Below are 13,659 nucleotides of genomic sequence, written 5' to 3' on the forward strand. Positions count from 1 at the left end.
GCCCTCTTGTACCTCACAGCTAGGTGAGGGCATCTCCGAGCACTGAGTGTGAGTGGCAGGGGTGGGTGGGATAGTAGTAGGAGGGACGGTGAGCCTGTGAGGTAACCACCCTCAGTGCCCCTTGTACCTCACAGCTAGGTGAGGGCATCTCCGAGCGATGAGTGTGAGTGGCAGGGGTGGGTGGGATAGTAGGAGTAGGAGGGACACTGAGTCTGCAGCCTCCGCCTCTCCCTTCCATCTGGGTACTGTTGGTTTCGGACGGGAGGAGAGCAGGAGGGGGGCAGTCATTTATGCAGTGAGGGAGACGGAGAGAACTGCTGTCTACACTCATACCCCACAGTCATAGCTAAGGTGCCAGGAGCGTGTGAGGAGGGCACTGAATTGGCACCCTGGCTAGTTTAGCGCCAGCACTGGAAAGGAAGCTCTCAAGAAGGAGGACATCCAGATTAGCACTTGGCAGCAAGAGCCTAGAGTCACAGTGCAGGGTAATCCCAAAGTGAGGAGCCAAGCAGGGGGCCATCCAAGTGCCTGGGAACTTTTCTGCACTGTCTGCTGGGCTGATCCTGGAGCAGTACAGTGCTGGAGTGCGCCCTCACCTGTCCTGAGTGTTCGCCCCCCTCTCTGAGGAGCAGGGGTCCTTGTCTTCAGGGACAGCAGGGCATATCATGGCTTGTCAATTGCTGCTCTTCGTCCTGACTGTGCTGCTGGGGATTCTTGTACCTACATGCTGGGCTCGTATATACACCAACCACTGGGCTGTGAGGATAAAAGGGGGAGCTCAGGAAGCCGACAGGATAGCTAGCAAGTATGGCTACATCAACATGGGAGAGGTAATGTCACTGCTTGTTTCCTGCTCATCTGCATTCCCAGAACTTTTCTACCCCCATGTGGGGCTGACCCTGTGAGGCAATTTGCTGTACTGTGTCCTGTTCTGAGTGTGACAATCCACAGGTTAACTGCATCAGCTAGTCATGTTGTTGTAATGCTTGTAGAACTAGAAGTCTCAGCATCCCTTCCACCACAGCATAATGAGTAGTTCTAAGCTTACCAGGGGATCCTGTCTGTACCCCAATATAGATTACAATGTAGCTGAACTTGACCTGTCTCTGGGGCCACACATGGATGTGGCATCCCACCCTGCACTGATAATGCCTGGCTGGAGCAATAATCCTCTGCAGAACTTACTGTGTATAATGGAGCTGAGAATGTTGGGGGATTTCATATTTTTTGGGTACAAGGTTTCAGCCACCATATATGTCCATGTATAATAATAATAGTATGGAAATTGTGAACAAGAAACGTACACACTGTGCATCACTATGAAGTAGTCATCTAGGATTATGCAGGAGAGCCAGTGTCTAGTACCAGAGCTAGAGAGCAGGTGGTGGTGACACTTTCCTGGTGCCTCCAAGTGTCTGTGACCGGTTCCCACATTAGGTCCTACTACACCAGTTTGGCTTTATTTATTGCAAAGCACTGAAAGCTGAGCTTCTCTTCATTATACCACTGAGAAATGTGCAGGATTGTGTCTAGTGCATGACGGATTCCCTAGGTGGACATTCCCTGAGAAGTTTGCTTAGCTTCAGTGCAGGCAATGAGGGAGCTCAGTGTGGACTTTGATACCTCTGTGATAAAAGCTAACCCTTTCAGCCTTGTACTTGAAGGGGGAGGGTGGGCGTTTAGGGGAAAACAAGAGGGTCATCTGAGAAATTCTTCTGAACACAAGTTTTGTTATAAATGATACAATCAGTACAATGTTTCCTTATATATGACTGTATCGTAAACACCGGGATTTTCTTTTACTGAAGATGTACAGTATGGAATAGAGTCAATTAGGCTAGGTTCACATTTGCGGATGAGTCCGCTGCATTCAATGCGCATACATCCACATACGTCCTGCGTAACTATCTTTAACATGGGGTATGCAGGGACATGCGTTTGTATGCGTTCGGGTGCGTTTGCGTACAGTTGCGTCTTTTCACGGTATGCGGCGGGCCGCACCGAACGCATCTTGTTGCATTTTTTGCGGCGTCAAATATCCGCTGTCATCCGCAACTGTACGCAAACGCATTCAAACGCATGTCCCTGCATACCCCATGTTAAAGATAGGTACGCAGGACGTCTGCGGATGTATGCGCATCAAACGCAGCGGACTAAACCGCAAATGTGAACCCAGCCTTATTGATGATGATTTGACAGATGTTATGATGAACCATCTACCAAGATCCACTATTCTTGCACAATAGGCGAATTGATTGCTGTTGTTGTGGTTATTTTTTAGACTTTCCAGCTGCAACCTGACACGTTTCAGTGTGTCACACTCTGCGGTGAGGGATGTTAGTCATTGTAGAGGAAAAAATCTCATCAACTTTAACCAAGTGATAAACTTTTGTGATTAATACATGAAAATAGGGGAGGAAGTATTAATATTTCAAAGTATAGAAGAAGCTGACAGTTCATTTTAAGTAACTGCATAAACGTCAAATCCCTAATGATCTCGTGGACTGAATCAGAAGCAAGTCACAGTCCAAAAATACGCCATGGAAAAGAGATTGGGCCATTTTATCTCAGCCGCTGTTCTATACGAAGGATGCCGGCTGCCTTAAAGCTGCTGTGCACTACTGGATAACCCTGTTTATGTGCTAAAGTGACCTCCATAAAAAAGAAAAACATATACTCACCTCCTGAACCTGTGCCATTCTAACGATGTTGGCGCAGTGTCTCCTGGCGGTTATGTGATATATTGTGTCACGTGAGCACTGCAGCCTATCAGCGAGCGCTGATGAGCTGAAACCTTCACATTTGCATCAAGCAGAACGGAAGTGCGAAGGCTTAAGACAGTCAGCGGCTTCTGATTGGCTGCAGCACTCCCTTGACATAATGTCAATGTCACATGACTGTCAGGAGAAAAGGCATTAACATCACTGTTACGGCACCGGTTTGGGAGATGAGTATATGATTATTTTTTTATATATATAGGGTACACTTTATCATTAAAGAAATAATAGTCCAGAAGTGGACAACGCCTTTAGCGGCCAGTATAATGGATTCATAGTGGAGCCCAATGGATGTCATTGACTTTAACTGGCTTTAATTTTTTATCTGTTGTTTTTTTTAACAACCTGTATTGTATAGCAGACTACATTATTCAATATTCCAAAGACAATGGAAAGCAGATTAATTGAAGCAAAAATTTCCAAAAAAAATTATTTGTTCCTGTTGGCTAGGTTGTTCAGTAGCGAAACAAAGGTTAGTGTGAATACAGTTTTAGCTTTAGGTGGAATCTTCCGTTATAAGGCTGGAGATGCTCACTACACTACATGTCCAGTCTGCTGTGCTTGTGTGCAGTAGGCTCCAAATGTATTACTCTTGCATCTAGTAATGTCACTATATTTATATGCAGAAATGTCTAGCAGCGAGAGAGGTTATTATTATTTAGTTAAGTGATGTCCATGTTACCACCGCTGTAAGTAGTGATGTCCCAGGTTGCTAATATTGTATGCAGTCATATCCAAGTTACTATTATTCTATGGAGTTTTGTCAAAATTAATATTATGGTGTGTAGTGATATATACCGGTAGCTTATTTATATTTTATGCTATGATCTTAAAATTACTATTTTTATATGCAGTGATATCCAGGTTACTATTATTGTATGCAGTGATTCCAGGTTACTATTATTGTATGCAGTGCTATCCAGGTTACTATTATTATATGCAGCGATATCCAGGTTACTAATATTGTTTGCAGTGCTATCCAGGTTACAATTATTGTATGCAGTGCTATCCAGGTTACTATTGTTACATGCAGTGATATCCAGGTTACTATCATTATATGCAGTGATTACAGGTTACTATTATTATATGCAGTGATATCCAGGTTTCTATTATTATTATTATATGCAGTGATATCCAGGTTACTATTATTGTATGCAGTGCTATCCAGGTTACTATTGTTACATGCAGTGATATCCAGGTTACTATCATTATATGCAGTGATATCCAGGTTACTATTATTATATGCAGTGATATCCAGGTTTCTATTATTATTATATGCAGTGATATCCAGGTTACTATTATTATATGCAGTGATATCCAGGTTACTATTATTGTATGCAATGCTATCCAGGTTACTATTATTATATGCAGTGATATCCAGGTTACTATTGTTACATGCAGTGATATCCAGGTTAGTATCATTATATGCAGTAATATCCAGGTTACTATTATTATATGCAGTGATATCCAGGTTACTATTATTATATGCAGTGATATCCAGGTTACTATTGTTACATGCAGTGATATCCAGCTTACTATCATTATATGTAGTGATATCTAGTTTACTATTATTGTATGCAGTGATTCCAGGTTACTATTATTGTATGCAGTGCTATCCAGGTTACTATTATTATATGCAGTGATATCTAAATTACTATTATTGTATGCAGTGATATCCAGGTTACTGTTATTGTATGCAGTGATATCCAGGTTACTATTATTACATGCAGTGATATTCAAGTTACTGTTATTATATGCAGTGATTTCCAGGTTACTATTATTATATGCAGTAATATCCAGGTTACTATTGTTACATGCAGTGCTATCCAGGTTATTATTATATGCATTGATATCCAGGTTACTATTATTGTATGCAGTGAAATCCAAGTTACTATTATTATATGCAGTGATATCCAGGCTACTATTGTTACATGCAGTGATATCCAGTTTACTATCATTATATGCAGTGATATCCAGGTTACTATTATGATATGCAGTGATATCCAGGTTACTATTATTGTATGCAGTGATTCCAGGTTGTTATTATTATTGTATGCAGTGCTATCCTGGTTACTATTATTATATGCAGTGATATCTAGTTTACTATTATTGTATGCAGTGATATCCAGGTTACTGTTATTGTATGCAGTGATTTCCATGTTACTATTATTACATGCAGTGATATCCAGGTTACTATTATGATATGCAGTAATATCCAGGTTACTATTGTTACATGCAGTGCTATCCAGGGTACTTTTATTATATGCAGTGATATCCAGGTTACTATTATTGTATGCAGTGAAATCCAAGTTACTATTATTATATGCAGTGATATCCAGGTTACTATTATTGTATGCAGTGATATCCTGGTTACTATCATTATATGGAGTGATATCCAGGTTACTATTATGATATGCAGTGATTCCAGGTTAATAATATTGTATGCAGTGCTATCCAGGTTACTATTATTATATGCAGTGATAGCTAGTTTACTATTATTTTATGCAGTGATATCCAGGTTACTGTTATTGTATGCAGTGATATCCAGGTTACTGTTATTACTTGCAGTGATATTCGGGTTACTGTTATTATATGCAGTGATTTCCAGGTTACTATTGTTACATGCAGTGATATCCAGGTTACTATCATTATATGCAGTGCTATCCAGGTTAATATTATGATATGCAGTGATATCCAGGTTACTATTATTGTATGCAGTGATTCCAGGTTACTATTATTATATGCAGTGATATCCAGGTTACTATTATTGTATGCAGTGATTCCAGGTTACTGTTATTGTATGCAGTGATATCCAGGTTACTATTATTGTATGCAGTGATATCCAGGTTACTATTATTGTATGCAGTGATATCCAGGTTACTATTATTATATGCAGTGATATCTAGTTTACTATTATTGTACGCAGTGATATCCAGGTTACTGTTATTGTATGCAGTGATTTCCATGTTACTATTATTATATGCAGTGATATCCAGGTTACTATTATGATATGCAGTAATATCCAGGTTACTATTGTTACATGCAGTGCTATCCAGGGTACTTTTATTATATGCAGTGATATCCAGGTTACTATTATTGTATGCAGTGAAATCCAAGTTACTATTATTATATGCAGTGATATCCAGGTTACTATTATTGTATGCAGTGATATCCAGGTTACTATCATTATATGGAGTGATATCCAGGTTACTATTATGATATGCAGTGATATCCAGGTTACTATTATTGTATGCAGTGATTCCAGGTTAATAATATTGTATGCAGTGCTATCCAGGTTACTATTATTATATGCAGTGATATCTAGTTTACTATTATTTTATGCAGTGATATCCAGGTTACTGTTATTGTATGCAGTGATATCCAGGTTACTGTTATTACTTGCAGTGATATCCGGGTTACTGTTATTATATGCAGTGATTTCCAGGTTACTATTGTTACATGCAGTGATATCCAGGTTACTATCATTATATGCAGTGATATCCAGGTTACTATTATGATATGCAGTGATATCCAGGTTACTATTATTGTATGCAGTGCTATCCAGGTTACTATTATTATATGCAGTGATATCTAGTTTACTATTATTGTATGCAGTGATATCCAGGTTACTGTTATTGTATGCAGTGATATCCAGGTTACTATTATAATATGCAGTGATATCCGGGTTACTATTATTACATGCAGTGATATCCAGGTTACTATTATTGTATGCAGTGATATCCAGGTTACTATTATGATATGCAGTGAAATTCAGGTTACTATTACTATGAACAGTGATATCCAGGTTACAATTATTATATGCAGTGATATCCATGTTACTATTATTGTATGCAGTGATTCCAGGTTACTATTATTGTATGCAGTGATATCCAGGTTTCTATTTTTGTATGCAGTGATATCCAGGTTACTATTATTGTATGCAGTGATTCCAGGTTACTATTATTATATGCAGTGATATCCAGGTTACTATTATTGTATGCAGTGATTCCAGGTTACTGTTATTGCATGCAGTGATATCCAGGATACTATTATTGTATGCAGTGCTATCCAGGATGCTATTATTATATGCAGTGATATACAGGTTACTATTATTATATGCAGTGATATCCAGGTTACTATTATTGTTTGCAGTGCTATCCAGGTTACTATTATTGTATGCAGTGCTATCCAGGTTACTATTGTTACATGCAGTGATATCCAGGTTACTATTATTATATGCAGTGATATCCAAATTTCTATTATTATGATATGCAGTGATATCCAGGTTACTATTATTATATGCAGTGATATCCAGGTTACAATTATTGTATGCAGTGCTATTCAGGTTACTATTATTATATGCAGTGATATCCAGGTTACTATTGTTACATGCAGTGATATCCAGGTTACTATCATTATATGCAGTGATATCGTTACTACTATTATATGCAGTGATATCCAGGTTACTATTATTATATGCAGTGATATCCAGGTTACTATTATATGCAGTGATATCCAGGTTACTATTGTTACATGCAGTGATATCCAGGTTACTATCATTATATGCAGTGATATCCAGGTTACTATTATGATATGCAGTGATATCCAGGTTACTATTATTGTATGCAGTGATTCCAGGTTACTATTATTGTATGCAGTGCTATCCAGGTTACTATCATTATATGCAGTGATATCCAGGTTACTATTATGATATGCAGTGATATCCAGGTTACTATTATTGTATGCAGTGATTCCAGGTTACTATTATTGTATGCAGTGCTATCCAGGTTACTATTATTATATGCAGTGATATCCAGGTTACTATTATATGCAGTGATATCCAGGTTACTATTGTTACATGCAGTGATATCCAGGTTACTATCATTATATGCAGTGATATCCAGGTTACTATTATGATATGCAGTGATATCCAGGTTACTATTATTGTATGCAGTGATATCCAGGTTACTGTTATTGTATGCAGTGATATCCAGGTTACTGTTATTACGTGCAGTGATATCCGGGTTACTATTATTACATGCAGAGATATTCAGGTTACTGTTATTATATGCAGTGATTTCCAGGTTACTATTATTATATGCAGTAATATCCAGCTTACTATTGTTACATGCAGTGCTATCCAGGTTACTATTATTATATGCAGTGATATCCAGGTTACTATTATTGTATGCAGTGAAATCCAAGTTACTATTATTATATGCAGTGATATCCAGGTTACTATTGTTACATGCAGTGATATCCAGGTTACTATCATTATATGCAGTGATATCCACGTTACTATTATGATATGCAGTGATATCCAGGTTACTATTATTGTATGCAGTGATATCCAAGTTACTATTATTATATGCAGTGATATCTAGTTTACTATTATTGTATGCAGTGATATCCAGGTTACTGTTATTGTATGCAGTGATATCCAGGTTACTGTTATTACGTGCAGTGATATCCAGGTTACTATTATTACATGCAGTGATATTCAGGTTACTGTTATTATATGCAGTGATTTCCAGGTTACTATTATTATATGCAGTAATATCCAGGTTACTATTGTTACATGCAGTGATATCCAGGTTACTATTATTATATGCAGTGATATCCAGGTTACTATTATTATATGCAGTGATATCCAAGTTACTATTATTGTATGCAGTGATATCCAGGTTACTATTGTTACATGCAGTGATATCCAGGTTACTATCATTATATGCAGTGATATCCACGTTACTATTATTATATGCAGTAATATCCAGGTTACTATTATTATATGCAGTAATATCCAGCTTACTATTGTTACATGCAGTGCTATCCAGGTTACTATTATTATATGCAGTGATATCCAGGTTACTATTATTGTATGCAGTGAAATCCAAGTTACTATTATTATATGCAGTGATATCCAGGTTACTATTGTTACATGCAGTGATATCCAGGTTACTATCATTATATGCAGTGATATCCACGTTACTATTATGATATGCAGTGATATCCAGGTTACTATTATTGTATGCAGTGCTATCCACGTTACTATTATTATATGCAGTGATATCTAGTTTACTATTATTGTATGCAGTGATATCCAGGTTACTATTATTGTATGCAGTGATATCCAGGTTACTGTTATTACGTGCAGTGATATCCAGGTTACTATTATTACATGCAGTGATATTCAGGTTACTGTTATTATATGCAGTGATTTCCAGGTTACTATTATTATATGCAGTAATATCCAGGTTACTATTGTTACATGCAGTGATATCCAGGTTACTATTATTATATGCAGTGATATCCAGGTTACTATTATTATATGCAGTGATATCCAAGTTACTATTATTGTATGCAGTGATATCCAGGTTACTATTGTTACATGCAGTGATATCCAGGTTACTATCATTATATGCAGTGATATCCACGTTACTATTATTATATGCAGTAATATCCAGGTTACTATTGTTACATGCAGTGATATCCAGGTTACTATTATTGTATGCAGTGCTATCCAGGTTACTATTATGATATGCAGTGATATCCTGGTTACTATTATGATATGCAGTGATATCCAGGTTACTATTATTGTATGCAGGGCTATCCAGGTTACTATTATTATATGCAGTGATATCTAGTTTACTATTATTGTATGCAGTGATATCCAAGTTACTGTTATGGTATGCAGTGATATCCAGGTTACTGTTATTACATGCCGTGATATCCAGGTTATTATCAGTGTATGTGCTGATCTCCAGGTTACTAATATTACATGCCATGATATCCAGGTTATTACTGTATTAGTGTATGTACTGATATCCAGGTTAGGTTAGTGTATGTGCTGACATCTTGGTTATTATTAGTGTATTTGTCGATCTCTAGGTTACTGTTATTACTTGCAGTGATATCCAGGTTATTATCAGTGTATGTGCTGATCTCCAGGTTACTGATATTATATGCCGTGATATCCAGATTATTATCAGTGTATGTGCTGATTTCCAGGTTACTAATATTACATGCCGTGATATCCAGGTTATTACTATATTAGTGTATGTACTGATATCCAGGTTATGTTAGTGTATGTGCTGACATCCTGGTTATTATTAGTGTATTTGCCGATCTCTAGGTTACTGTTATTACTTGCAGTGATATCCGGGATATTATTAGTGTATGTGCTGATCTCCAGGTTACTGATATTACATGCCGTGATATCCAGGTTATTATCAGTGTATGTATTGATCTCCAGGTTACTAATATTACATGCCGTGATATCCAGGTTATTACTCTATTAGTGTATGTACTGATATCCAGACTATGTTAGTGTATGTGCTGACATCCTGGTTATTATTAGTGTATTTGCCGATCTCTAAGTGACTGTTATTACTTGCAGTTATATCCAGGTTATTATCAATGTATGTGCTGATCTCCAGGTTACTAATATTACATGCCGGGATATCCAGGTTATTATCAGTGTATGTGCTGATCTCCAGGTTACTAATATTACATGCCGGGATATCCAGGTTATTATCAGTGTATGTGCTGATTTCCACGTTACTGATATTACATGCCGTGATATCCAGGTTATTATCAGTGTATGTGCTGATCTCCAGGTTACTGATATTACATGCCGTGATATCCAGGTTATTATCAGTGTATGTGCTGATCTCCACGTTACTGATATTATATGTCATGATATCCAGGTTATTATCAGTGTATGTGCTGATTTCCACGTTACTGATATTACATGCCGCGATATCCAGGTTGTTATCAGTGTATGTGCTGATCTCCAGGTTACTGATATTACATGCCATGATATCCAGGTTATTATCAGTGTATTTGCCGATCTCTAGGTTACTGTTATTACTTGCACTGATATCCAGGTTATTATCAGTGTATGTGCTGATCTCCAGGTTACTGATATTATATGCCGTGATATCCAGGTTATTATCAGTGTATGTGCTGATCTCCGGGTTACTGATATTATATGCCGTGATATCCAGGTTATTATCAGTGTATGTGCTGATCTCCAGGTTACTAATATTACATGCCGTGATATCCAGGTTATTACTATATTAGTGTATGTACTGATATCCAGGTTATGTTAGTGTATGTGCTGACATCCTGGTTATTATTAGTGTATTTGCCGATCTCTAAGTTACTGTTATTACTTGCAGTTATATCCAGGTTATTATCAGTGTATGTGCTGATCTCCAGGTTACTGATATTACATGCCGTGATATCCACGTTATTATCAGTGTATGTGCTGATCTCCAGCTCACTAATATTACATGCCGTTATATCCAGGTTATTATTGTATTAGTGTATGTACTGGTATCCAGGTTAAGTTAGTGTATGTGCTGACATCCTGGTTATTATTAGTGTATTTGCCAATCTCCAGGTTACTAATATTACATGCCGTGATATTCAGGTTATTATCAGTGTATGTGCTGAGCTCCAGGTTACTGATATTACATGCCGTGATATCCAGGTTATTATCAGTTTATGTGCTGATCTCCATGTTACTGATATTACATGCCATGATATCCAGGTTATTATCAGTGTATGTGCTGATCTCCAGGTTACTGATATTATATGCCGTGATATCCAGGTTATTATCAGTGTATGTGCTGATCTCCAGGTTACTGATATTATATGCCGTGATATCCAGGTTATTATCAGTGTATGTGCTGATCTCCAGGTTACTGATATTATATGCCATGATATCCAGGTTATTATCAGTGTATGTTGTGATCTCCATGTTACTAATATTACATGCCGTGATATCCAGGTTATTACTGTATTAGTGTATGTACTGGTATCCAGGTTATGTTAGTGTATGTGCTGACATCCTGGTTATTATTAGTGTATTTGCCGATCTCCAGGTTACTAATATTGCATGCCGTGATATCCAGGTTATTATCAGTGTATGTGCTGATCTCCAGGTTACTAATATTACATGCCGTGATATCCAGGTTATTATCAGTGTATGTGCTGATCTCCAGGTTACTGATATTACATGCCGTGATATGCAGGTTATTATCAGTGTATGTGCTGATCTCCAGGTTACTGATATTACATGCCATGATATCCAGGTTATTATCAGTGTATGTGCTGATCTCCAGGTTACTGATATTACATGCCGTGATATCCAGGTTATTATCAGTGTATGTGCTGATCTCCAGGTTACTAATATTACATGCCGTGATATCCAGGTTATTATCAGTGTATGTGCTGATCTCCAGGTTACTGATATTACATGCCGTGATATCCAGGTTATTATCAGTGTATGTGCTGGTCTCCAGGTTACTGATATTATATGCCGTGATATCCAGGTTATTATCAGTGTATGTGCTGATCTCCAAGTTACTAATGTTACATGCTGTGATATCCAGGTTATTATCAGTGTATGTGCTGATCTCCAGGTTACTAATATTACATGCCGTGATATCCAGGTTATTACTGTATTAGTGTATGTACTGGTATCCAGGTTATGTTAGTGTATGTGCTGACATCCTGGTTATTATTAGTGTATTTGCCGATCTCCAGGTTACTAATATTACATGCCGTGATATCCAGGTTATTATCAGTGTATGTGCTGATCTCCAGGTTACTAATATTACATGCCGTGATATCCAGGTTATTATCAGTGTATGTGCTGATCTCCAGGTTACTGATATTACATGCCATGATATCCAGGTTATTATCAGTGTATGTGATGATCTCCAGGTTACTGATATTATATGCCGTGATATCCAGGTTATTATCAGTGTATGTGCTGATCTCCATGTTACTGATATTACATGCCATGATATCCAGGTTATTACTGTATTAGTGTATGTACTGATATCCAGGTTATGTTAGTGCATGTGCTGACATCCTGGTTATTATTAGTGTATTTGCCGATCTCTAGGTTACTGTTATTACTTGCAATGATATCCAGGTTATTATCACTGTATGTGCTGATCTCTAGGTTACTGTTATTACGTGCCGTGATATCCAGGTTATTATCAGTGTATGTGCTGATCTCCATGTTACTGATATTACATGCCATGATATCCAGGTTATTATCAGTGTATGTGCTGATCTCCAGGTTACTAATATTATATGCCGTGATATCCAGGTTATTATCAGTGTATGTGCTGATCTCCAGGTTACTAATATTACATGCCGTGATGTCCAGGTTATTAGTGTATGTGCTGATCTCCAGCTCACTAATATTACATGCCGTTATATCCAGGTTATTATTGTATTAGTGTATGTACTGGTATCCAGGTTATGTTAGTGTATGTGCTGTCATCCTGGTTATTATTAGTGTATTTGCCTATCTCTAGGTTACTGTTATTACTTGCAGTGATATCCAGGTTATTATCAGTGTATGTGCTGATCTCCAGGTTACTGATATTACATGCCGTGATATCCAGGTTATTATCAGTGTATGTGCTGATCTCCAGCTCACTAATATTACATGCCGTTATATCCAGGTTATTATTGTATTAGTGTATGTACTGGTATCCAGGTTAAGTTAGTGTATGTGCTGACATCCTGGTTATTATTAGTGTATTTGCCAATCTCCAGGTTACTAATATTACATGCCGTGATATTCAGGTTATTATCAGTGTATGTGCTGATCTCCAGGTTACTAATATTACATGCCGTGATATCCATGTTATCAGTGTATTTGCTGATCTCCAGGTTACTGATATTACATGCCGTGATATCCATGTTATCAGTGTATTTGCTGATCTCCAGGTTACTGATATTACATGCCATGATATCCAGGTTATTATCAGTGTATGTGCTGATCTCCAGGTTACTGATATTACATGCCGTGATATCCAGGTTATTATCAGTGTATGTGCTGATCTCCAGGTTACTG

The 13,659-nt window shown here is 37.5% G+C and overlaps 1 protein-coding gene across 3 annotated transcripts in view; it reads left to right on the forward strand.

Annotated features, from left to right (window-relative positions):
* Positions 1-239: 239 nt before the first annotated feature.
* The window catches only part of PCSK5 (proprotein convertase subtilisin/kexin type 5), an 810,488-nt gene continuing 797,068 nt past the window's right edge, over positions 240-13,659 (forward strand). For 2 of the 3 annotated variants that reach the window (XM_073543785.1, XM_073543786.1), the window contains exon 1: positions 246-830. In XM_073543785.1, the coding sequence (XP_073399886.1) occupies positions 666-830 (165 nt within the window). In that variant the 5' untranslated portion in view covers positions 246-665. Of the gene's footprint in view, positions 831-13,659 lie in introns of all 3 variants that reach the window. The other variant, XM_073543784.1, reaches the window with a different exon arrangement.

This window comes from Dendrobates tinctorius, unplaced genomic scaffold, assembly GCF_039654945.1.
Source record: "Dendrobates tinctorius isolate UK_male_01 unplaced genomic scaffold, ASM3965494v1 ptg000134l, whole genome shotgun sequence".
NCBI classification, from domain to species: Eukaryota; Metazoa; Chordata; class Amphibia; order Anura; family Dendrobatidae; genus Dendrobates; species Dendrobates tinctorius.